General features: G+C 38.4%; 2 protein-coding genes across 2 annotated transcripts; both read left to right on the forward strand.

The window, feature by feature from the left end:
* Nucleotides 1-1,602: 1,602 nt before the first annotated feature.
* On the forward strand, nucleotides 1,603-11,232 carry LOC146516823 (recombining binding protein suppressor of hairless-like). The gene is made up of 11 exons (XM_085162516.1): nucleotides 1,603-1,853; nucleotides 2,463-2,501; nucleotides 2,625-2,720; nucleotides 2,795-2,960; nucleotides 3,636-3,810; nucleotides 3,937-4,074; nucleotides 4,168-4,280; nucleotides 6,125-6,265; nucleotides 10,000-10,155; nucleotides 10,308-10,411; nucleotides 10,499-11,232. The coding sequence occupies exons 1-11, from the start codon at nucleotides 1,834-1,836 to the stop codon at nucleotides 10,839-10,841; spliced, it is 1,491 nt and encodes a 496-aa protein (XP_085018642.1). The 5' UTR covers nucleotides 1,603-1,833; the 3' UTR covers nucleotides 10,842-11,232.
* A 1,276-nt stretch (nucleotides 11,233-12,508) lies between these two features.
* LOC146516824 (stromal interaction molecule 2-like) lies at nucleotides 12,509-26,035 on the forward strand. The gene is made up of 12 exons (XM_085162512.1): nucleotides 12,509-14,543; nucleotides 17,244-17,374; nucleotides 18,212-18,323; nucleotides 18,402-18,513; nucleotides 18,827-18,942; nucleotides 19,767-19,944; nucleotides 20,057-20,234; nucleotides 20,369-20,530; nucleotides 20,620-20,720; nucleotides 20,814-21,067; nucleotides 21,576-21,765; nucleotides 21,922-26,035. Exons 1-12 carry the CDS (start codon nucleotides 14,450-14,452, stop codon nucleotides 23,384-23,386), a joined length of 3,093 nt encoding a protein of 1,030 aa, XP_085018638.1. The 5' UTR covers nucleotides 12,509-14,449; the 3' UTR covers nucleotides 23,387-26,035.
* The last annotated feature ends 1,265 nt before the right edge of the window (nucleotides 26,036-27,300 follow it).

Raw genomic sequence — 27,300 nt, forward strand, 5'->3', positions numbered from 1 at the left:
TTGTTTTAATACCTGATTCTCTTTATTTCAATAGTGGCAAAAAGTCAAGTAATTGGTACAATGATGTATTTATTTGAAGTGTGCCCTCTTTCTAAGAGAAGAAGTAGACCCAAACAAGGGCAGTAACAGTGTAACGGAGCCAACAGATGTTGTCATTGAATGGGTTCAGCACTGAGGCCTGTGTGGTTGTCTTGATCTATGAAACACATAGATAATAAATTGGACTAGGTTAAAACACCACTGCACTCTACAGAAAGCACCAGAGTCTTCTCTATTTTCTGAGGTGGCTGAGGTCTTTCAATATCTGTCAGGACAATGCTCAGGATTTTCTGTGAGTCTGTTGTGGCCAGTGCCATCCTCTATGCTGTTGCATACTGGGGCAGCAGGTTGAGGGTCGCAGATGCTAACAGATTCAATAAACTGATCCACAAGGCCAGTAATGTTTCCATGGTGGAGCTGTATTCCCTTAAGGTGGTGTCAGAGAGGCGGCTGTTGTCCAAGATAAGGACAACATCATGAGGACCTCCCACCCAGGCCATGATGTGCTGGGCAGTCACAAGAGCACGTTCAGTGAGAGACTGGGATTACCCCAATGCACCACTGCACGACAAATCATTCCTCCCTGTACAACCTGCACAGTACACACTGCAATAGTTACAACCTTTTACATATCCTCTACATTGAAAACAACACGGTTTTACAATTTAGAGTAAAATGTCAGTCATCTATATTTTATTTGTGTAATATTCTGGATATTTATTATTGAGCTCTTTGTATATATTACAGCTATTTCTTATATTTTGTAACTTTGTAATATATTGCATTATTTAATTTAGTTCAGTCTGTTACTGTTCTTGTTGTCTTGGAGCAACACTAACTACATAATTTCCTTAGGGGTTAATACAGTATCCTGATTCTCAAATGCATTTGCTCTCCTTTTTCCACATCCACCACTGATCTCCCACACGTGAACTCATCTTTTGTAATGATGCGCTGCCAATCTACTAAAATCTATATTATTCTATTAATGATCCTGCATTAAGATGTAACTGAGGAAGAGCTACTCTTCCGTTTTTCCTGACACTTTACACAGTGTGCCTGAGAATCATAATTTAAATGTGGTGATGTATCCCATATATCTAAATCCAGCTGCCTTGCTCGCTATTACAACACAAGCCGGTTAAGCAATCTTTGACCCTCCTTCTAGACTACGTTATTGTAGATATTCCCTCTTGGCCTCTTTTACTTGTAACAGGCTCTGTGGAAGCATCTGCATTCACTGTGATTCTCCACTCTTCCCAATTAAGGTCTGTGCTTTAATCTTCCACTCTCCCATATATTTCCAGTGCTGTAGTTCATATAACTCATATCTATCCCGTGGCCGTGTTTCTAGCTCCTCAGCACAGAAAGGTGCAGCCTGCTTCGTTGCTCAATAAGCGTGGGAATCGAGTTACAGCGCGCGCCCTGTGGGAAAAAAAACAGCGAGTTGTGAAGGCGCTAGATCTCGCGATAAAACTACCCTTCCTTCATGCGTGTGTATTGTGAGAGTTTTTCCGTTCTCGCGCGACGTTGCAACTTTCCCACGCCTGTTGTTGTGGCGTCTGCCCTCTGCCCGTCGCCCCTCCCTCGCCCTCTTCTCACCCCCTTTTGCCCCGTCACGCTCCCCTCCCTCCCTTCCCTCCCTGTTTCTTTCCCTTCTTTTCCTTCCAGTCTGCTTCTTCTTCTGTTGTGCCGTTGGCTTTGGTCAGGGAACTGGGGGGAGGGATCTCGCGATTGTTGGGACTTTTTTTTTTTTTTAATTTTTTTTTCCGGGGGGGGAGAGTTATTCGGAAGATGGCGCCCGTTGTAACGGGGTAAGTGCAGAAATTTAAAGCTGTATGTTTTCAACACCTGACTTTTTATTTGGGGAAGATATTGGCAGTTGGTACTACTTTTTTGGTGGGGGAGCGATGTTTTTCGGTGTTGTTAGTAGGCATATCACACATAATAGTACTACCTTGTGGCTCGCTGCGGGCTCAGTTGTGCAAAACTATTCTTCGAAGTATCGCCTGCTTTCTATACAGTTTATTGAACTGCCCTATCAAGAAAGTTTCAAACAATTTCAGAAACTTTTTTTTTGCCAGTTTAAGTTTTTTATTTTGGCTTAATATTTTTTAAGAATTGACTACATCAGCATAACACCCTCAGAGAAAACTGCAACTTTGTCAGATACTGAAGAAATAAATAAAATTTGGCTTAGCTAATTAAAACAAACGATTCCCATATTGTTCAAAGGCTTTCTTTCTTCAGCGTTTTGCCTAATTTTCTTCTAATCCAAAAAACGTTTAAGAAAATCACATCGCCTCTGTTAAATCTGTTTTCTTACATACTCTCCCTCAAGCTTATTTTATGTTTCTGCTGCACTAACCCCAGCACTAAAACCACGTGTAAAAGACTTTTCCCCTGATGTTTTTGTTTTGCAGGAAGTTTGGTGAGCGACCTCAGCCACAGCGATTAACAAGGTGGAGTGTGAGAAACACAGCCAGCTGTTCCCCATGCAATCTTAGACTTTATAATCTAGGGGGGAAATGATCATGTCATTAAAAAGTGCTCTAAAAGGTTTAATGCGTTTCTCCACATTGCAGGGAAGCCATGAGGAACTACTTGAAGGACAAAGATGATCAAACGGTGCTCATTCTACACGCAAAAGTCGCACAAAAGTCATATGGCAATGAAAAAAGGTTTGTGTGGCACTGCTAAGTTTCATTGTGTTTAAAGAAAAATGTCTCACTTTACTTCTTCTTGTGCCACTTAGGTTTTTCTGTCCTCCACCGTGTGTATATCTGATGGGCACCGGATGGCAAAAGAAGTTGGAAAAAATGGAGAAGGAGGGCTGTACTGAGCAGGAGGCCCAGCCTTGTGCCTTCATTGGAATTGGCAACAGTGAGCAGGAGATGCAGCAGCTCAATCTGGAGGGCAAGGTGGGTAGTTATAATGGCACTACAGATGCAGTGATTTAGAGTCCAAACATCAGTGTCAGATAGTTGCCTTGTTGACTGCTATCAGGAGTTTGCTTTTTCTGAGATAAGATGACTTCCATCGATGGCAGTGCCTGATGTTTGTCTGCTGTCTTATTAATTTTCCTGTGTGGGATCCAGTTACAATTTGTATGATTAAATTTGTGTTCAGTTTGTGATAAGAGGTTGACAGATGTTAAAATGGTTCTTTTAAGTGAAGATTTATTGTCTCCCTGACAACACTCTTCACGTTGGATCTTTAAGATAGAGAAGAAAGAGATGTTATCTCTTTAGATCAGCTTTTGATTATTTTCTCTGCCGATGAATAAGCAGGTTGCCTGCTTTTTCTCAGTGCTCCATAAGTGCTATGCTAAGCAAAGTAACAGAAGTAACCACAGGGGTCAGATATACAGATGCTTTGCTGTGCAATTTCCCCTGTTGGCTGCTGTAGAAACCATGAAAACTAGAAACCCAACTTTATTAACCATGTTCACGCTGTAGCTAATATTACTGCACATCGGCATGTTTTCGCATTGCACAGATGCTGCTAATGAGCCTGTTCTCCAGTAGGAGATATGAGAGAAGCAAAAAGCAAAGCAAAAATAAAAGTCCCCTAACCTTTGTCTTCTCCCCGGGTAGCACTTCTGCACAGCTAAGACGCTGTATATCAGTGACTCAGATAAAAGGAAGCACTTCATGCTATCTGTAAAGATGTTGTATGGAAACAGCGCCAACATTGGAGTCTTCTTCAGCAAGAGGATCAAGGTCATCTCCAAGCCCTCCAAGAAGAAACAGTCCTTGAAAAATGCTGATTGTGAGTTGCTGGACACACATAAATCGAAGAGTGCTGAATGGTTTCACAACAGCTTGATATTTAAGTTGGATTTGAAAATTTTTTTTATTTTTCCAGTTTCACTTTCTGTTTTTTATTCCCCTCCAGTATGTATAGCATCTGGGACAAAGGTGGCCTTGTTTAACCGCCTGCGTTCCCAGACGGTCAGTACCAGGTATCTCCATGTGGAGGGGGGAAACTTTCATGCCAGCTCTCAACAGTGGGGTGCCTTCTACATTCACCTCTGTGAGCTACACCTTTTTCTTTTATATCATGTAAGATTTTAAATAAGAGACATTTAATCTTTTTTTTTTAAAATTGTTATTTTCTTTTATTTAGTGGACGATGATGAGTCTGAAGGGGAGGAGTTTGCTGTAAGAGATGGCTATATTCACTATGGCCAGACAGTCAAATTGGTTTGTTCTGTGACTGGCATGGCCCTGCCAAGACTGGTATGTGGCACTTTTTTTATTTCTGTTGTCTGTTTGTGAGAAAATGAGCTGCTTGTAGTAGCGTCCAGGGGTCACTGTATCATGCAAATGAGTGATTTCTATAAAAGAAAACCCACAAAAAAGGGTATTCCCTGTAGCCTTGCTATAAATTACAAAATTAAATATAGAATCCAAAACTGTAAACAAATTTAATTTTGCTGGACAGCTGGCCAAATTCACATCGGAGTCTGTTGACTCACCTGTAGAGCAAAGCCTCAAGTGGCCAGTCAAGGAACTGCATTTCTATGTTGGCAGTGGGGATTTGAGATTGATTGGCTTGGGGGGAAAGAGAGCAAGGACCAGAGAGGTGATGATAAAATGAAGAATGATGCAAGTTTGACAGCGTGGGAAAGCAGAAATGACAAAGAGATTAATAATAGCAGTAAAAGCCCACACAGTCTAAATCAAGGTCTTGATGCATTCTCAATCATCCAGGAAAATAAATCTCCAAAAGTTGATTCTGTTCATCTGGACGTAGCGTTTTCTTCAGTCTCAGAAGACAGTCTTCTGAGACTGAAGAAGTCACTTGGATGAGTGACGAAACATTTCTCCCTGAAAACTCTACGTCCAGATGAACAGAATCAACTTTTGAAGTTTAAATCAAGGTTTCCTAACATAGTCTGACATTCATGTGTGTGGCCAGTAGGGCTGGGTATCGTCACTGATTTCTAGAATTGATTCGATTCCGATTCACAAGGTCCCGAATCGATTCGATTCGAATCTATTTAAATCTGGGAAATTTTGCCTCAGACAGTCAGAAATATTATAATTCAGATCAGTACATCTACATATTTTTGTATCTATAAAAAGGAAGCTGACACTCGCAAGACATCAAAGGTGTGAGCATCACAGCAGATGCCTTTGTGTCAAAGTAGCTGAAGATAAAACACAGAAAAACATGAAGGTGATTTTCCTGGCCTGGAATTTTATAAAAATATTCTGCAGTACATTAAAAACGAAAGAAAACCATTAATCAACTTATGAACATTACCTCTGAAGTTACAGCGGTTTTATTACAGACACAGCTAAGCGTTTTGCATTTTGCATAATTTTAAAAAGTTTACATTTGTTCAGAAGCCTATTGAACAGCAGAAATGAGGCTTTATTTTCGGAAGTAAGTAAAAGGGAAAAAAACAGCGGCCGACAGCGCTGTAAACAACGGTAGACTTGTGCGTAGCAAGCAAGCCAATAATGCAGAAAACAGATTTTTAGACGGGAAACTGTTCTTGAAGTACAGAGAGAAAGCGAGAGAGAGAGAGATTTGCATGAAGTGTGGTGGAAGCAAAACAGCAAAAGTCAGAGGGAATTCATGACGATGTTTTTGTGAAGCGTAACTCTTTTGCTGCTGGTTCGGTCAATAATGTTTGGAGAGAGATGAAACTAACAGCTTTAGAATCAGCGCAAAAAAGGCGTGAATACAAAGTGCGGACCCGCCGAAACATCGGTATCAGCGAGCTGTCGGCTTTCAGCCCCGACCGTGTCCGTGCCGTCGGGTGAGAAAGGCGACATCTCACTGATTCTGGTCCGTCGGCGGGTCCGAGCTTTGTGTTTACATCTTTGTGCAGAATCTGTGTACCTCCTCTCATTTACTGTTTTAGCTGTTTGGTGGTTCTTGAAATTTTGTGAGGTTTAACCTGAGATTCTGGCGTTTCGGGCAAAATAAATTAATATTAAAAAAATCGATTCAAGATTTTAATGAATCGATATCACGTTATCCAAGCCAGAATCGATTTTAATCGATAAATCGATTATCAAAACCCACCCCTAGTGACCACTACTTACAATAAGTGTGTTATGATCCCCAGATCATTCGAAAAGTGGACAAGCAAGCAGCTTTACTGGATGCTGATGACCCGGTGTCCCAGCTTCACAAGTGTGCCTTTTACCTGAAAGATACAGACAGGATGTATCTCTGTCTATCACAGGAGAGGATCATCCAGTTCCAGGTGTGCAAAGTTTGACACACACAGACATGTATATATTCAATTATTTCAACTTTGTTTTTTGTGAAATCAAGTTATATTAGATTTTTTGTGATGAGCAGGTATCAAAACATCAAAACAGTAATAAATTGCTGCTGTTGCTAAGGAGAGGAAATCTGCCAGTAGTGCCGTTTGGAGTATTTTCTTGTTGAAGGGTGACTATGGAATGACTCAAAATCCAGACTGATCCAGAATTAAACAGGTTTGAAGTATGTCTAAAGCAGAAGTAAACATATTTTTGAGTTTGTATCACTAAAGAAAAATGCAATAACCACATGAATTATTCAGCTGGTAAATGCAGCTAGTAAATCTGAATTATTAAAAAAAGAGAGAAGTGCACAAAATGAGGTCTTGATATTAAAATTAGAATTGGAAATCAAGAAGAAATAATCAGCATTCTGTGCTCTGAAATGTTTAAGGCATATCTGTAGTGCTGACTTGCAAGCTCTCATGTCAGCTCGACTGGAGTGTGCTGTGCTACTTACATTAACATAAAATCGCAATTTATACATAATAATTGTATTGATGTTCTTAAGGAACAGTTACTATGGGCTGAATTGCCAACTGCAATCTGTATTCTGTGACCAGTAGTGCTGATGTCAGTGGGTCAGGATGATTCATTCCTCAGAGAAAGTTAGTCATGTGTCCTAGCCTATTTCAATAAATATAAAGTTTTCTGGTGTAAAATGATAACTGCAAAGGTTAGTGTTGGTGTTGATCATCAGGTCTTTGTCAGTGTGGATCTCTTTAAAATAAATCCCTTCTTTAGTTCTTCATTCTTAGGAAGTTTAAAAAAGTAGGCTGAACTATTTTGCAAATTCTGCAATCCAAGGAAGAGCAGCTGCAGTAAAGGTTTTGAAAGCTGAAGGTGTAGCAACTTCAGATACAGGAAGACTACTGATGCTTATCCCCTGTAGCATTTATAAGTCTTAGGTTTGGGGCAGGATTCACGCTAAGGCTTGGTGAGTATGTTGCTGCGATTCTGACTCTAAAAACGGATTAAATAATAGAAACAAGCGACTTGTTTTTGTTGTTATTATTATTTTTTTTATTATTTCTAACAGTATAATGACTTAAGAAAACATATTTGGTTTTGCTTTTCACAGACTTCAACCTGCAGATTTTCACCTCGTGCTAAAAATTTTTTGAGCATTTCACTAGCTGTAAATATTTGGGTTGTGAAATGCAGCCAATAGAATAGTCAGTAAAATGTTTTATGAGCTGAGTAACATCTTTTTAGTACTTAAGAGAAAGTCCTAACTGTTTACCAACTCCTCTCCAAGCCCTTTGATTTTTTGGTTATGTCGCTACATAAAGCAGAGTTGTATCATACTGTATGAAGGCCTCAGGAAAAGCACAACCTATGACTGAATTTTATAATGTAATGTTGAACTTACATTACCTTTTTGACCAGGACCGTGAATACCAAATGTTGTCAAACATTTTGACAAATGTTTTAATGACTGTGTGAATAATATTTAACTGCCACATTTTCCTTCATATATTTTGTAAACAGGAGGTAAAATGAGAACTGAACACGTCATCAGTTTTCAAAGTACACAGCAAATCCAGCATGTCCAAATTAACACTGTCAGATTTGATTTCAACACTTTTAAAGTGTCTATATGGGTCCACACCAGAGAGTGTTAATTTAACTCTTTTTGGAGAGTTGGTATGTTAACTCTGATTTAGTGTTAAACACCAAATCTCTCTGGAGTTGATAATTTAACACTTGGTGTTAAGAGTTTATATATTAACTCTCAAAGAGTATTTTAGTTTAACTACGTAAGAGTTATCTTCTAATTAATTCTAAAAAGCGGGAATTTTACTGTTCTGAACTTCTAGAAATTTCTTTTGGAAATAAACATTTACTAAAAAGACGCAATGGTTTTTGAAAAACATTTATTCTGAACTGTGCACCACAATTTCAAAACATTTTCTGAAAGATGTAACAGTGTACATGTTCTCACTTTCATTAGAATTTCGTTTATCAAAAGGTCTGACATAGGTGAGCTGGTAAATGCAAATAACAGCATTCTCATCACTTATTTCAATAAATACAAAATACAATATGCATGTCCTTCATTCATCACTTTGTGGAACTGCAACGCACTTCTGCTCTCCCCCATATTCCATCTTCACAAGCATATCCTATGTGGAGATTGAATAAAAATTAGTTGACACTAATTAATGGCACAAATCAATTGCAGCACAGTAAAAAAAAAAAAAAAAAAAGGAATCCTTTTTGAGACATTACTTGTGTAAAGTATTTTCCCAAAAGATAAGGACACGGGCAACAGGTAGTACTGAACTAAATGTAAAACCGTGTGCACAAAACTCTGGAGGGATCTAAATGCTAACGTAGAACTCAGTCAGGACATCTGCTACTGCTGTTTGCTCGTTTTTTATGGGAGATCGTTTTCAGGCTTCAAGTAGCACCATTATACCAACATTTCACATTCTAGACATTGTTTTAGGTGTATTTAACCAAAAAAATTTAACCGAAAATTCACATGCAAGCTTTTTTTCAAGGCTGTGGTATTTGCCGAAAACAATACCTTTCAGCTAGCTAAAACAGCGAGCGGTGCTATCAGTGAGCAACACGGCTAATGCCTTTCACACAGCTTTGTCTCAACTCCAAAGAGCCACAGAAGTAAAAGCTAATAATAATAATTGAAACAATCTTTGAAAAAATGACTTACCAAGCATGGCAAACAACTCAAATATGTAGAGCAAAATGTTCTGAAACGGCTTCACTTCAGCTTCGATTGGAGCCGTGCTGGGGGCGGAGTCTGTGAATTTACTCTATTAGTGTCATAGCCCCTGTAGGAGTTCAGAGTTAAGAGGTCAAGAGTTAATGTTTCCATTGTAACACCTCCAGATTTGAAATAGAAACACTCATTTTTAACACTCGATTTTAACTACTATCATTTTACACCTCAGAGTTACATTAAAAGAATGTGACTCTACTTAGAGTAAAATTAACTCTAAGACTACTAACACCAAAACATTTAACACTTTTGAATTTGCTGTGTAAATATATTTCTAAAAGTGCTGTTGACATGATATTTTCACCAGATGTTGGTAACAACCCATCCAGTCTGACACATGCGGCGAAATCAAACCATAGATGACCTGCTTTGTGTTATATGTGGCTGTTTCTACTTTTTTATAATGTATCTATGTACTACTGCAAAGAATCAGTATATAGTTCAGTTAAAAATATAGGTAATTATTACTGAAGGTTTTTTTTCTTTACAGATAAGAGTTGGACATTTTTATTTTCTTATCCAGAGAAATTGTAATTTAAAAATATAAACTATGTATGATTTTATTTGGCATGGGGCTACCTAAGAGTTTGTTATTAGAAACATTTTGGTTTTAGTTTTTTTTGGTTTTGTTTTTCTTGCAAAGACAGATTTGGTCATATAAATATAAACAGTGTTGGTGTGTTTGAAACAAACCAATAATTAGAAGAATCTGTTTGTCACAGATAAATATTAATAGAGTTGTTTTAGAGCAGTACTTACAGCAATCATTTGTATGATTTGAGCACCAGTTTCTAGAGTTAAACAAAACAGTCCGAGCCTCTATCAGCCACCATGATGGCTTGCTTGAGATTTTTATTTTTTTTTGCCTGGTTGGACATAACTGTACGGAATTAAAATTAATTGTGTTTCTTTTGTTTTGTTTTTCAGGCTACACCGTGCTCCAAAGAGACCAACAAGGAGATGATTAATGATGGTGCTTCATGGACTATCATTAGTACTGACAAAGCAGAGTACACCTTTTATGAGGGCATGGGCCCCGTGCCCACACCAGTAACACCTGTCCCTGTGGTTGAAAGCCTGCAGGTACACATACAGCCTTTTCCGGTGAAGATATGCTCTACTTACCAGCAAACACGAGTGACACTCTTGATACCCAAGTATACGTCTCTTTTGTTTTTATTCAACTATTATGAATCTTCTAAGACTTGATTGATTTTATGTTTGTCTCTGTCCAGTTAAATGGTGGAGGAGATGTTGCTATGTTGGAGCTGACAGGACAGAACTTCACCCCTAACCTCAGAGTTTGGTTTGGAGATGTGGAGGCAGACACCATGTACAGGTAAATATGTCTGCGAGTGTTAACTTTGTGCCCGTGTGTTTTCATTTCATTTTTTTAAAGCCTTGTCCCATCCGCTTGCTTCCCTAGATGTGGGGAGAGCATCCTTTGCGTGGTGCCAGACATCTCTGCCTTTAGGGAGGGTTGGCGCTGGGTGAGACAGCCAGTTCAGGTCCCTGTCACGCTGGTTCGCAGTGATGGAATCATCTATGCCACTGCCTTGACCTTCACGTATACCCCCGAACCAGGGCCAAGACCTCACTGCAGTGCTGCTGGAGCTATTCTGCGGTCACACAGCACCTCTTCATCCTCACCCGCATCTTCATCCTCACCTTCATCTTTGATGGGTGGGCTTGGGGATGGCCACGGAGCCTACAGCAGTAGTGACTCGGGCATGTCGTCTGGGACTTCAGCTATGTCGGTGCTGTCATAGTAAAACGTGTTTTGTGATTGTGCTCTCAGTGACTGAGTGAGAAAATGTGAGCATGTTCTCCAAAGAGGCTCATGGACCTGTGAAGAATTGCACAGAAGCTAAGAAGTTCTTTGTTAGAGGAACTGTGAAACTATGAGGAGGGAAAAAAAGACAACTTCAAAAGCAAGAGTTGTGATTTCTGACTGTACTGTATCACCCTCTTGTGGATTGTTGTGGACATATCATAAGCTCCACTCAGAGTAACGTGATATCCATGCTCTTCATCTAAAAGAAGGTGAACTATCTAACTCCCATAGCAACATCATTTGTAAAATAACCTTTTTGTTTTGTTTTTATATACTTGGCAGGTTTGGAAGCTACTTTAACTGCTTTCTTACTACCAGCATTATGTTTTCAGATGAACACAAACTTGTAATTGCATTGAGCAAGGGAAAATTTGTAAGAATAACATAGTTTTATGGACCAAGGAATATTATTATATTATTTTATTCATATTGTATTTTATAAGTTTTTTCTGAGGTACATTTTTGTATGATACACTGCATAGTAAGATCAGTTTGTTACCAAGATAGTTTTTCATATTGTTGCCTCCCATTCCTGTTTTCTCTCAGTTGAGTCAAGATGAAAATTGCTTTTCATGTGTGTAATAGTCAGACAACAGCTTCTCACCTTTTTTCTTTTTTTTTTTTTAAAGCTTACTTGCTGTCGTTAACAGTTCAGTGTGTTGCAATGAAAAAGAGTCAGTCAGTCTTTGGAAGCACTTTACAAAATGAAGATATCTCTATGTCTGCTTGCAGTTATTGGCTTGGCTGTTTTATGTTTTCCAGGCCACTGAACAGTTTTGGTTTCTCTTTTATATCAAAGATGAAATTTTAATGAATGTAGAGAGTGTGTGTGTGTGTGTGTGTGTGTGTGTGTGTGTGTGTGTGTGTGTGTGTGTGTGTGTGTGTGTGTGAGTGTGTGTGTGTGTGTGTGAGAGAGAGAGAGAGAGAGAGAGAGAGAGAGAGAGAGAAAGAGAGAGAGAGAGGGGGGGAGGGACCAGCCTGTAATACACTGTCAGTGTTCTCTCTTTAATGATTTTGCTCTTTTTGTACTTTCTGTACTGGGTCTCAAATCTAAACAAGCACTTCCTCCTGTTACCATAGCAATGCATACAGCAGCAGTCATTTTTTATCCCACATATAAGTGAAGCCTTTTATAAAAAGTGTCTTATCTCTTGCATATTTTCAGAGAAAGTCAAGAAGCAAAGGAGGAATGTCAAAAATGTCTTGCTTTCTTGAAGAGCTCATCTTTAGTTTGAGCTGAGATTTAAAGGGTTTTAAAGTGAGCTCATGTACTGGGGGAAAGAAATACTATCTCTTCCCAGTAAACCAATTTATCATTAGTGTCATACTGCTGCTGACCTTATGTTGAATTTAGTTTTTTCAAACAATGCCTGAACAAAAGTTCAGCAGAGCTAATAGTCATCTTTGGCTGCCCTTTGGGTCATTAGGTGATGAGGTACAGGATAAAAGTTTGAACAATCATACCAAGGTGGTAACATCCTAGTCCTACAGGATCTGACTTGCTTAATTTTGTACAAGCTGACAAGATATTATTGCATTATGCTGTTATGCTGTATAAGTTGTAAATGCGTTTTCATGGCAATAATAACTAGTTTAGTACCAGTTATACCAAGAATAAGAGATAAGAAGAGTGAGACGATGAAGAGAAGGGTATGGGTAGGAGAAGAATTCCCAGTGTGAATTATTTGTTTCAAGCCCTGCGTGAACAGTCTTGAGTCAAACCTTCCTGAGACTGTTCTATGTGGGCTTTCCTTGTTCTGTCTGTATATGCATGATTCTTTTTTTACTTGGTGCTCTGTTTCAAAGACATGTTAGCTTAAATTGAATTATTACTTATTTCAAAATAGCTGTTGATGTGACAAAAGGTGCTTCTAGTAAAGGGCTAGACTGTAAAAACAAAGTGTAAATGTCCCTTCTGTGACCATCCTCTAAGCATACAACAACTGGACTCATCTGGTATGTAAAATAGGTGAATCATCTCTTAATTTCTTTTTCTTTTCTTTTCTTTTTTTTTTTTTTTAACACCAATGATGAAATCAGAAGCTCCAACTTCAATTTCCCCAAAAAACTGATGTCTTTGATCCTTGTCTTGGTCTGCAGGAGCAGAGGTATTTAACATATTTGGAAATATACCTCCCTGATGAAATATTTAATTGTGAATTACTGCATCACCAAGTCACAATATCCTGACTCAGTTTTCCTCCAGTGTCCATGTCTTGGTGAATTGATAATATCAGTGTCTGTGCATAATCTTGATGAATATGTATGCACTCTTTTCCTGTTTCTGTCTATCATGTAAACCAGACATGCAGTATACTCACTTCCTGCTGGGACCTGCTTAGACACTACTCACTGAAGCATGCTACCCGGGATAGAGGTCAAATCTGTCTGACTTATTTTTAAACTGGGAGCCGTATTGCTGGAATGAAACCTGACACCTTGTTGCTGTTAATGTTTGTGTGTTTGGTGTGTATGCCTGTGTATCTGTGTGGTCTACTTCAGTCCATCTCTTTTTATGCTTCTAGCAATACTTTTACTTTAACAAGAGTGTGCATCTGAGCATTCCTGTAAGCATGTAATAAATGGCATAGCTACATATAGACATCATTAATGAACAGCTGTGCAAACATTGGCAAAACCCTTTCACATAGCTTGAAGAATTCCAATCACAGATACGACTCCCTCACCCAGACAGTCAGGCGATGATATCAGGACAGCCAATCATTAGCTGATCTCAGGAAATACTTCCAATAGTGAGATCTATGGGATTTAATTGATCCTCATCCAAACATTAAGGGTTACACTCGACAGTGTACAGTGTATTATAGCGGTTGTCCCTACCTTAACGAAAAGGAAACTAACTCTGACCCCCGTTTGTATGGCTGGGAAATATGTTAGGAAAACTAATTAAGAGGCCCCCATGCTGCAAATGGAGTGAGGGGGTGGAGTTCTGAGGAGGAACATGACATCTCTGGGAAAGGGCTGCAGGGAGAGAGAGGCCAGGGAACCTTTTGTATGACTAGTTGGATTATAAAAATCAGAAAACAGATCAACCACCATTTAAACCGCTGTGCCTTTAAGTTGTAACTGATTGGAAAAAAAAAATTGTATCTCACCCAGGACCATTTATTCTGATGATTATATCACACTGAATATGGATTTATTATATCAGAATCAGATGGTTTGATGTTGTTTTTGTCTTTTTCCTGGAATATCATGCGCAAGTTTGAAAAACTTTGATTAATCCTTTTTGTGTTTGAATTACGCTTTGATTAAAAAATTTTCATATATCATTTTTACCCACCTAAACTTTACGTTTCAATCTGCACACCAGTGCCACTGCCAGATTTCTCCAGTGAACATCAGCAGCCTATCACATCTCCCTTCTGGATGTACCCATAATAGCAACGCAGATCGCTTAACACTTTTTCGCAGACTGTCGCTGGTGCCTCCGAAACGGGGGTTTGGTTATGTATACGTTCTTTATTCGTTTATTTTGAGAACTTTCTCAGCTTTGGACGACAACATTGCCATTCGTGTGAAATGTTCCCTCCGTCCCCGCTACTGCTCGTTTTCCCCGCTGCGCTCTTCTGGGCCGCACAAGTTGCCGGGGACCTCGAGGGTGTTACCATCCCCGGTGAGAGCGCAAGTTTCGTATGTACTGAATGATGCATGGCGCCAACAAAGGAGAAAACACGAAAGAAAGTAAAGCATGACTAAGTATTTAAACTGGATCTTAAATCTGCACTATCACTGTTGATGTTGCGCCGATTATAGCGGTGATAGTCGGCTGTTTGACACTTAAACTTAAGGAAAGACTCATTTTTTTAAATTTAACCTGAAAATGTAACCTTTATCATTTATTTGTTTGCTTATTTTAAAAGAAAACCATCAAGTTATCAGAATATCTGTTAGTAGAATTCCGTTTTGGGGTGTTTGTGCAACACCAACAGGAAACAGGAACTTTTTGTTTGTTGTTTTTGTTTATCTGTTAAAAACAAACAAACACGTGCCCATTAATCGGGCACAAACTGGTTACAGGGTTAATAATAGCGTTCTGACAATTTAATCTAAATATACATGTGCCACAATGTGCTCCACTCTCACAGGATTCCAGCAGCTTCCGCTCACCTGTGGAAAGTTTTTATGTGGAGGTCCTACAGGGACATCGTTAAACCCACACAATCCCCTGCGCACAAACTCACAGTTGTGTTTCCCATCACTACAGAGGACATTTAAGTCGTCCTACAGTTATTTCCTGTAGTCCTTTTCTACTCGTTGCTGCCCCAACCTTAACCCTGGCAGTAATTAATTAATTTTAATTGTTGTCCCTAAATATAAGTGATTCCTAACAGCACCACACATCAATTCTCACACAAAGTGAGCAGTAAAGGCACAAACACTGTTTTAGGTCCCTTTGTTTACACCACCTTGTGAGGCAGAAGAAGCTCCATCATCGAAGCAGCTTCTCGTTATTCTGGAATTCAAGTTTCATCAGCAAACGAGGGATAAATATCTTTGCTTTTAAAAAAAAATGTCGTTACTGTAGATTCTCCTGCCTGTGGTGATGATAAGAAAAAAAAAAACATATAGCCTGTAACTGTCATAGATTTCTGTTATGACAGCAGCAAGTGAAACATCGGGTTACCAAATGTTCTGCTATAACATTTTAAATGAGTTTTCCCTCCTACTTACCACGAAAAGAGCACATCACTTGTGTTGAGTAAGAGATGCCTACATCATTCAAACAGTTAATAATCTGAAATCATTTTACTCCTACTTTCTGCTGTTCTTCCTTACTTGAGAAACCTTCTGAAAACACCCTGTGTTTATGTATCTGTGTATGTTTTAAGATAATCTTGCACATGAAGAAAACATATGGCTCATGTGGTTGTAACTGTCTAAAAATGAAAAAAATCCCAGAGGATTTGCTTCATAGGAAAAAACAAAACAAGAACCTTCAGAGATAAATGCCGATATTTTTGTAAGAAGATTAAGGGCAGGATGCAGCAAAATGGGAATCCTCTGTTTGTTTGTTTTTTTCCATAGAAGTCTCTCTGCCTCTTGCTTTCTCCCCCCTCTCTCTCTTTACTCATGGATCATTTCTTCATTACATTTTTGGCACAGAGTGGTTAGCATAACTGGAGGTGGCTCAAGGTGGGCTCAGCTAGAAGACCTTTGACTCTCAGCCTCTTGCCCCTTGAAACACTGAGACTTGAGAGTCACTGAGACGAAAATGGGCTGTGACTCAGCAGACTGACAGATGACGGAAAGCTATGCGTCATCTTCTAATACATCAGTGTACTTGTACTCAAGCAGGAACTCACTGTACGATTTAAACCAAATTACAACGGTCGATTTGATTATAATGACTCCACTGAGTCATCATTATGATTCAATGAAATGTATTTCCTGAACATTTTCTCATAGTGTGTTGCTTCATGGAGTGAAGGCTTGATCCTAAAACCTTATTTGTTTGCTAAAATTTGTTAAAGCTGTTTTAAGCCCATTTAACTCTAATAAATTCATTCAGAAAACTGGAACTTTAGACTTTGGGTAGTTTCCTAATGTCATAAAAAAGTACTAAAAGTACCAAAAAATAATTTGAGTACAGTATTTATGAGATTATTTATATTAGAAACACCACATAACGATTAAATTCAATGATTCTTGACATTGAATGCAGCCAGTGACAAAACCACCTCCGCAGTCTGTTTAACTAATAAGTAGATTTTAAAGGGAAACTGTTAACTCTCAGCTAATGTATGGGCACTTGGTTTAATTTCCATTTTGTCTTCCATTTTATTCAAATTTATCTGGGTTGAAATGGTGTTGCTTTTACTTTGGTTTTGGTTTTATTTTAATAGGTTGATAGGATTGTATTTTAAGTATATTGATAGGAAAAAAGGGATACATACACAAAACAAAGCAAACATTAAGAGTGAAAAGGAGGCAAGTAATGTACCTCTCCAGAATGAGACAGAGGGCACTGAGATTTATTGTACTTTACTTTGGGACTCTTAGCCATTTTTAAACAGAACAGTGTAATTCCCAGCGGATGAACATGAAATTTAGAAAGCTATTACATGGGATTTTTTTTTTTTTTTTTTTTGAGATATAGTGATAACTACCAAATGCACAAAGGAGACAGTAAGATATCCCAGGCTCTCCATGTTGATCTTGTGGACATTATAGATGATGCTATGTGAGCCAAAATAATGAAAAGCTCTTATAGATCAGCTTCAATAACGATGTAAAGTTGGCAAATTAAAGTTATTTTGGAATAAACTGAGCGAAATAATGAGATGTATTATTATTGCCTTTCCCACCCACTCAGACCCCTGCGCTGTAGTGTCTCCACCATGCATGAGCGAGGCTGATCGCTTCAGCTTGGAGGCCCTTCGGAGCATCCATCAGATGATGGACGATGACCAAGATGGGGGGATTGAGGTGGAAGAAAGTGTGGAGGTAGACACCTTGCTCTTCATGAAATATGTAACCCATTTTCTTATTTTATTTATTTATTGAATTATTTTACTTAATCCATGTGCTTGTAAGTTTTTGCATGATTGATGCACACAGTGTTTAGCAGTGCAACAACAGGTGTCATCACTGCTGCTAGAGTCAAATGCTCCTTCAAGGATAGCAGTATAACTTTGCCTTTGGCTCAGTGACAAAAATTGGTTTGCACAAATAGAAAACCATTACACTGGTGACCTTTGTAGTCATTCGTAACAGTAAGCAGTGTGTCATGACAATTTTTTCCCCCTCAGATTTCTTTGAATAGTAAACTACCTCAACGTTAATATGCTGCTATACTGTTTGTATGTGCGTCAGGTAATCAACCTAGACTTTTCTAATGCCTTTGCCTTCCAGAATGCGGCTCAGGGATACAGTATCCATGGGCTCAGGTTGCAGTTACCATAGAGATGTCAGAGGAGGGGTCTGGGCTCATCAAAGTCCCAAAATTCCTCTAGCCATCATATGAAGCCTTCGACTAGAGCCAAGCACACATTCCAAGACAGCACCAACACACACACGCAATCCCTGAAGTTTGCAACACACACTTATGGTTCTGCAACCATTCTAAATAAATGCAAACTAAAAACAACCGCTCCTTATTCCTAGATTGAAATCTAAGCACATGACTCACACCAGCACTCACTCTATTTATCCTGGACATAAAGTTCAAACAATATGATGTCCTTGTGACACTTATCTTCGCATTTTAGTGTTATACCTCATAATAAAATTTTTAAAAGTCCTATTTTCACTCTGTTGTACTGTTTTTCTCCAATGTCGCAGTTCATTATTGAAGACATGAAGCAGCAGCAGACTAACAAACACAGCAACCTGCACAGAGAAGACCAGCACATCACAGTTGAGGAGCTCTGGAGAAGCTGGAAGTCATCCGAAGGTATCCGGGTGTAACAGAGTGTGTGTGTTTGTGTCCAGTATCATGTTTTATCTGAAACTTTATCTTGTTTTGTTTTAGTACATAATTGGACTCAGGATGACGTGCTCCGCTGGCTGAAGGATTTTGTTGAATTGCCACAGTATGAGAGAAATTTTAAAGAGTTTAAGGTCAATGGAAACACACTCCCCAGGTGAGAATAACTGAAGAGGGTGTACAGGCAATTCGCCACATAAACAAGTTGGTCTTCTAGAAACTATATTCTCAGATTAAGTTTTGAAGGAACCACATTCTCTCCCGTTTGTTTGATTCACAGTGATATCTGTAGTCAACATGTATCGCCATTGTTCTTCTTCTTTTGCTACTGTTAACTCTCTTCTGGCAACCATACATATGTTATACAAGGCAGGGCTCGTCACCCTGGAAACCCTAAAAACACACATGTATGCATATTTTGGTAAGCCCAAATAAGCCATTAAAATAAAAACCATAAAATCCATTTGTAGGATTGCAGCTAATGAGCCTTCATTCCTGAGTGGCCAGCTAAGAGTTCAGGACCAGAGAGACAAACAGAAGCTCACCATCAAAGCTCTGGATGTTGTTCTGTTCGGACCACCTACACGTAAGAAGAAATCCTCACTTTATTCCCTCAGACAGTATCTTTGATGTCTTTGAAGCAGGAAAGATACATTCATGTCCTGTTGCCATTCTTTACATTGCATAACTACTTTTGTATTACTTTTCCTCTTAACCTTTAATCTAAAATCAGCATTAAATGATGGATCAGGCAGCAAAGTTGCTAAATTGGTTTTCGTTTCAACTTACTTAATGTTCATATCGTTATTTCAAAACACAGCTGCACGTCTCTTAGCTGGTACTAGAAATTATGCCCACATCACATCAGTTTTACCCAACCTACATTGACTCCCTGTTGAATATCGCATCAATTTCAAAATTCTCTTGCTTACCTTTAAAATTTTAAACAAATTGGCTTCCAGCTATCTATGCAAACTCCTCCATTTGTCTATCCCTAATAAGGCATTTAGATCTTCCAATCAAATGGTCCTGATGCAACCGAGGTCTCGTCTGAAGTCCAGAGGTGATCAGGCCTTTGCTGTCGTAGCTCCCAGGCTCTGGAGTAACCTCGCTCCTTATATTCGTTCCTCAGAGTCCAATCTTTTAAATTGCGTCTTAAAACTTATTATTTTAGTCTGGCTTTTGATTCAAACTAGTATGCTATTTTGTGTCTAGTTATGTGTTTTTTTTACCCATAGTGTTCATATTGTATCCTGCCCTCCTTTTAACTGTTTCTTTTATTCTGTCTTATGCTATTGCTCTGACCGAGTGTGAAGCACTTTGCTCAACTTTGTTGTATTATTATGTGCTATAGAAACACATTTTGATGTGATTATTATTTAAAGCGATCTGATGTCCATTCAATCATAGGGCCCCCTCATAACTACATGAAAGACCTGCTGCTCATTGTGTCGGTTGTGATGGGAGTCGGCGGCTGCTGGTTTGCCCAGGCTCAGAACAAAGCCAGCAAAGTCCACATATCCAAAATGATGAAAGATTTAGAAAGTCTCCAGAGGGCTGAACAGAGCCTCATAGAACTACAAGAACAGTAAGAACTGTGATTTTTTTTCTTCTTCTCTCTGTCAGTCTCTTAGCTACTGTAAGTTACCGGATTGCCTTTGCTTTGTGTGATTGAACTAAACACGCTTTGATTTACTCAGACTGGAGCGAGCCCAGGAAGAAAAGCGTAATGTGGCAGAAGAAAAACAGAGCCTAGAGGAGAAGATGAGAGATGAGATCATGGGGGCACAGGAAGAGGCTCACCGTCTGCATGAGCTGAGGCAGGGAGCTGTTAGTGAGCTGAGCCGCCTCAGATATGCAGAGGAGGAGCTGGAACAGGTAGAAATGCTGCAGCGAGAGCAAGCAGCTTCACAAATGCAAGACACTCATCATTCTAGTTTGGCAGGCCTGAAGATTTTACCCTAAATTATTTTCTGCATACTGATGATTTTTAACATTTGCCACCTCTTCAGGTCCGTGGAGCGCTGAAGCAGGCCGAGAAGGACATGCAAGCCAGCTGGACTGTCACAGAGGTGCTTCAGCAGTGGCTGCAGCTGACACATGAGGTAGAGGTGCAGTACTACAATGTTAAAAAGCAGAGTGCAGAACTACAGCTTGCCACTGCCAAGGAGGAGGTAATGCATAGCAACATAAGAGTAATAATGTTTATAGTGACTATCCTTCATATGTAAGTGCCCAGACTCATATGTATGCTTTTTTCTAGGCAGAGAGGATTAAGAAGAAGAGAAGCTCTGTGCTGGGGACACTCCACGTGGCCCACAGCTCCTCTCTAGACCAAGTAGACCACAAGATTTTGGAGGCCAAGTGAGTCACAAAGTTACCTCTGTGCAGGTATTTGTGTCTGTCAATATAAAGATTCAACAAATTACATCACAAAGCTTTTTGGATCTCTTAAAGGAATGCCTTGTCTGAAGTAACAGCCTGCCTGCGGGAGCGTCTTCATCGCTGGCAACATATTGAGCTCCTCTGTGGCTTTCCCATCATCAGGAATCCGGGTTTAGCAAAACTCACTGCTCAACTCTACTCCGACTCAATTGCCCTGGGGTTGCCTAGAGTGTGCCAGTCATCTTGTTCGTGCCACAGCTCCATTCATGGCTCCATAGAGGATCTTTTAGATGAGCCTACCTCTCCTATTTTACCTCAGATACCAGGTAAGAAATACATTTAAAACTTTTTAGAATGAAAGATAAATAACTCTAGTAACTGAATTTGTGATCAGAATCAAAGTACAATAGTGTATGCAGTGTCCAACCTCAAAACTGAAATATTTCCAAAGTGAAGGATTTGTTAAGTAGCTGATAAGTTTGTGTTTTGCTAAAAATACACAAACTCATTGACTGAAAAAGAAAAACAAGCGCTCATAACAGGTGCTCAAATTCCTTCCTTAATAACACTTCACAAATAACAGAAATACTAAAGAGGTAAAAGAAATTGTTAACTATATTGTTAATGGGTGTTATTAGTATACGTACACATATATGTACATACCATCCTTGTTCCTACATCACCAAACTTCTCTAACCGTACGTTTACTGCAGCTTCACAGACAAAGTTTAATTAGTAGTGTTCTGGAATGAAAATTAGGGTACATATTAATTTCTGCTCTTACAGGATCTGCTCTGCATAGATTCTTCATTTTTAATAATTGTTTCTCACCAGTTGCAGTTGCACCACTTAAACGGTCTCCTCGAGCACGGGTATCCATACGTCGGTCACGCCGCTCCGGGATCATTCCTCAACCATCAGCCGCCATGATCTCCCCAGACCCTGACCTTCTTATCCCCATCCGAACTCCCTACTCTCCCTATGACGAGGAAGAGGAACATTTCCGAAAAACACTAAAAAAACAGTATGTCTGCCTGTTCCCAACTTTTAAAAATGCACTTGCTGTGCATTTTTAAACCACTTTCTTACCCTAACTTTATACCAGCCTTAGCTGTCCTTTGATTTTTTTTCCTTTCCTGTTTTCTTTGCTTATGCTTCTTTTCCTTTCTCTCACTAATAGAGATTCCCAAGAAAGGTTCTCAGATTCAGAGTATATGACTTCTCCTCCTCTCAGCAAACTGTTCCCTAGTTCTGCTGTTGACATCTCCTCTCGAAAGCTCTATCACGATGACACTGAGCTGCTCGCTGAGAGCCCTGTTACAAAAACTTTAACTAAAGAAGTAGAGGCTCTTGTTGAATTGCCAGCTCACAAAATGTCAGTGGAAGACCTTGAAACTTCTGTTGATATTGCCTGTAGCAAGATGGTTAGAGACAAAGCCTTGGATACTTCGTTGGAAACATCTTCTTTAAAAATGTCTGCAGAAGAGTCATGTATAGATTCAACATCAAGGAAGATGTCACGCAACAGGACTGGACTTTCCACTGATGTTGCGCTTAAAAAGGGAATTTCAAATGAGACAGATGCAGAGTTTTCACCCAGGAAAGTAGAGAAGGACACAGTGGGGGATTTGACAGAAGTTCCCTCAAAGAATACATTCAGAGAAAGAAGTGATTATGGAATAGATGTGAGGAAGATGATATGGGATGAAGTAGAAGCATCAGCGGATCTAGCAAAAAGGAAGACATCAAAAGATATGATGGGCGCTTCAACTGACACTTCCTCAGGAAAGATGACAAGGGATGATCCTGAGCATCTATTTGACTCCAGAAGGATTACTAGAGATTCAGTGGGAGTTTCCCAAGACACAGGTTCCAGGAAACATGCGTTCCATAAAGGGGAAAATCAATTTGATTCCTCTGTGAGGGGATCAGCAAAAGACAAAATAGTTGAGACAACCAGAATACCAACAAGAAAATTATCTAGAGATGAGCTGGAGTATTATACAGATGTTGCTTCAATGAAGATACTGCCCAGAGAGAGACTCGAAGCACTTGTGGACACCTCATCCTCTACAGAGATGCAAGAGTTTTGTTTAGAGCCATCAACAAGTAAAGGTTTACTGAGAAATGAACTTGAAATGTCTGCTGGTTCTCTCAGAAGGAGAATGCCAAGAATGCTGAGAGAGGATGCTGAAAGCACCATAGACACTCCTACTGGAAAAATCTCTTGGGATAGAGTTGATATCCCAAGGGAAATGCCTAAACAATTCATCTTGAGGGAAGAGTTATCAGAATCAAGTTCATTGGCAGCTCACAATGTGCAGCCTGATCTCATGTTAACTTCCCAGGTGCCATGGAAGTCTTCATCAGACTTTTTTACTGTTGGGCCGCTGAGCCAGCTTGTTTATGATGGAATCCTAGAAAAATCATGCAGCTCCATGTCTTCAGCAACAAACCTCTCTGCTGGCAGGCTGCGAGCAGAGATGGAGCCACCTCTGCCAAAACCAAGGGTTGTCTTCCCTGCTCCCTCATTGCCTTCGGAGGCCACAGATAACAGGAACAAGGAAAAGGAAAAGAGCAAGAAACCTTTAAAGCTCAAAAATCTCTTTAAAAAGAAAAATGAGTCAAGTCCAGAGAAGCTTTAAAGTGCTCTTCGGAAACTCTGGCAATCAGCTGATTTTTTTCTTTCTTTCTTTTGAACAATTTATAGAAACTGAGTTTCGAATTGTCTTTGATGACATTCAGTAGTCAAGGTTTTACAAACCTTTTTGCTCAAGGGGTTCAGCTATAGTGTTGCATTAGTTGTTAAGGAACTGGAGTCATTATATTATTATACACGCTATCCCAATTTTAGGGGTAATCAAAAATAGTTACAGTTAAAGTTATGATCAAGATAAGGGCTGTTTTTAATCCCTGGATGAAAGTCCTTTTTAGTTAATGACTTGCAATGAAATGTAAAACACATGGATTTCACCAAATTTTACATTTAATCTTTTGAGATGCTCTGCCAAGTATTTACTGCAACCACCTTAGGTTTCTGTTTGTTTGTGGGTCTTTCTATATATATATATATATCTTTTATATGTTTTCTGAAACTGTATATCGGACATGTATCCAGTTACTTTTGACCATCTTGTTTATAGAATAGTTGCTATTCCTTAAAAGAAGACTCAAAGCCAACCCCGTCTTCTTTTATCTAAACTCCTACAGAGTCAAAATGACAAAAAACAAACTAACTAGTAATTGGTTTTACTTTCTATACTAAGTCTTATAGACACATGGTTGATATAGTAGTTTTTTTTTTTTATAGTTATCTGTGGTTGAAGGATTAAATGTTTTAACAGATGCTGCTTTCCAGTATGACAGTGGCAATTCTTAAATTCATTTTAAACATTAGAAACTCAATCAAAACTGTTTAATACAGTGCTAAAGTTAACACATTCTTGTGCAAAAGAAACTGAGTTCAACTTTGTGATGTCCGAATTAAATTTACCTTCCTAAACTTATCCAAATTTACTAGTTAGAAATTTTTGGGAAATTTTCAGTACAGCTGCATAATGCACATATCAACATTAAAGGACAATTTAAAGGAACTGGAATTGAATTTTGTGTAGGGTTTAGGGGGTTAGGGTTAAACTCCATGCTTTTAAATTATCATTAAAATAGAGACAGTTTTTATTTACCTATTTATTTTTTAAAAAATTTTAATTACCACAGTCCTTAAACACGTTTGACAGCTGAATAGCTCTGGACTAAAAATATGCAGCACAATAAAGAATAATTTATTATACAACAAATATTTGTAATAGTTTCATACTATATCTTTTTTGTAGATGGTTCAGTATTATTTTCTTTAGCCCCTTTGCAATTAAATGGCATTTACAGTCGCCATCAGCACTTTTGATGTGGGGTTAAACAACGGCCTTCAGATAGATTTAAACGAAGTAGACAAAATGATTCCCTGATGCACTGTCGCAAATGAAAGTGCTGACTGTTTGCACTGCTAATATGGAGGATTTTTGACTACTTCTGTGTTAGGCAGAAAAAATTAAGTAGATAAGGGAGTAGCAAGATTTGAAATGGATCAGGATTCACAAAGTAGATAATCATAGTTTTTATTCTTTAAGAATTGTCCTTATGTTTTTTGTTTGTTTGTTTTGCTTTGATAGCTTACAAGCATAGTTTATTAGTTTATTTTTTGTAAAACAACAAATGTAAAAAAAATATTATAGCTGTCTTAGTTTCTGAAATTAATGTATCACAGAATCACATATTTAATTTCTAAATTGTTTATGTTATTGAATGATTAAAGCTCATTAATTGTTTTCAGGCATTAAATCATTTTCTTGTTTTAACTTAGTTTTTTTATTTAAGCGCTTCAGATATGAAGATTTTTCTTCAATAATTAAGTATTTTTTATACCAGTTGTAATCAGAGGTGCAGTGCTGCTGAGTGCAAAGGAACAACACTGCACCACTATTTTTCCAAATGAGGAAATAAAATATTCACAGTTGGATTAATTGGTTAAATTCGGTCTAATTCTTGCAAGAAAGCCATTAATAACAAAATGAGTGGTCACAGCTGTCATCATAATATTTAGAGCCAGATTTGTCAATGGTGTGCAACAGTGCAAAACCCTCTTTTCGCATCAGGAAAGCTACCTGATGATGCATTCACAAAAATGCAAACAGTACACTAACTAACATATGCCACGAGCAGTCCAAAGTACTGGCTCAAAGTGAGCAGACCTGATGAAGGGGGTCAGTGATGTCATAAGAAAAATAATAATCTATAAGTTGAGGTTTTACATATGTGTTTCTCTCTGAAAACTGTGGAAATGAAAATAAATAACAGGAGGCTGAATGAGAAACAATGTGTTTATGATATAAGAGATAACTCTTCTGAAATTTCTAGGGACTGTGTTAGTTCCTGATGACTAAGATTCAGATAGAATGTATCAAGAGGGGTGCATTATTATTATCATGCGAGCAACAGCTGACCTGTTCATGTATAGAAGAACAACAAAAATGTATTTACCACCAGAAGGGTACAAATAACTCAGATTGATGCTACAACAAAGAGAACTGCACTTTTGCTTGTAAGTTGTTTCAGTGTCAAGTACCATGAGTGTAAAATGTTTTCCCCTGTCTTAGAAAAGAAAAACTGATTAACTGTGTCATGAATAAATGGGCTGTTATTTACTGATTTATATGAAATTGATGATAACTCAGGTTACAAATTTGGTAAAATTTAAAAATGCTGTCCATTGTGTTAAAATAAAATCCTGAAAATAACTACAGCATCTTAAATGTGTCATTTGTGAAAAAAATACTTCAAAATTGCAGAATATTGGTAATCCCCACTTGCATAATAAGCAGACCTACCTTTAAAGTGAACTGCACTTCCTTGATGTCAAGAAGAAAATCACAGATATGAACTTTTTGGAAGCAGACAATGACCTCCTAATTTTTATTTTTAGTGTTTAGTTTTTTGAAAACTAAGTGTTTCGGAATAGCCAACAAGACTTCTGTCTCCTGAATATTTTATTTAATTAAAATTCAACAGAATAATGTAAAGATCCTCAAGTTCCGTTTTGTGGTATCAAAGTATATCGTGGTCAGGACACATCATGATTATAAAATGTTTACCTGAAACCTCTTAAAACCATTATTAAAAAGCTGTAATCTCTGGTTCCATGGAGAGCACTACATAAAAACAGTCAATTCTGTAACTGAAGCAACTGCAATGGCTCAAAAACACTACACTAAAATCACAGTCAGTGTAAAGATTGTCACTGCAGCAGCCATACTCCTCTTGCATTTGAGAGGAACCTACATACACAGTTACACGGAAACTCATTAAAAATCATAAAAAGATAAAACTGTACAGTCTGGATTTCCCTACAGTGCATTACAGGTTCATTAAAATGAAGAATATATATCATGATGCAAACTTCCAGCAATCACTTGAGGACAAGAAAACAATATAATTTAGCTTTGACTTTTGAGAGAAGTGTTTGTTAAGACGTTTTTAGTTCATTACCTGTCATCTCCAATAGATGTCAGGATTGTTTAGGTCAGCATGTGATGCTTCTGAATGATGTTGAGGGATCAGAAACCCTCCCTCTCCCACTCCCCTCTTCCTTTTACTCAGTAAAACCTTCCAAACTTACTGCTCTGAATACTGTCTAATTCTAGCTTGTTTAATTAGATTAAGATTAATTTGGCATGCTGCATTGTTCTTTCTGTCCACAAACTCTTACTCAAAGAGTAAACAGGTCAGATACTAAACTCACAAAAACAAAGTCATAAAAAACAGCAACTAAAAGAAGATACAAATGAAATATTAAACAGTCAGACAGCCAGAGTTGATCATAGTAGCAAACTGTATGGCAGTTAGTTTTTACCTTTGTTAGGTGTAAGAGAGTGCATCTGTTAATATTTAATGACTGTTTTATTTTTTGGTATACTTTAAGCAATTATACCAAATAGCAAGATGAGATCAGTGTCAAAGGAGAATATAAACCACACATGCATTATTTAGTTAGTAATTGACTATC

This window comes from Neolamprologus multifasciatus, chromosome 6 (genome assembly GCF_963576455.1).
Source record: "Neolamprologus multifasciatus chromosome 6, fNeoMul1.2, whole genome shotgun sequence".
Classification (NCBI taxonomy): Eukaryota; Metazoa; Chordata; class Actinopteri; order Cichliformes; family Cichlidae; genus Neolamprologus; species Neolamprologus multifasciatus.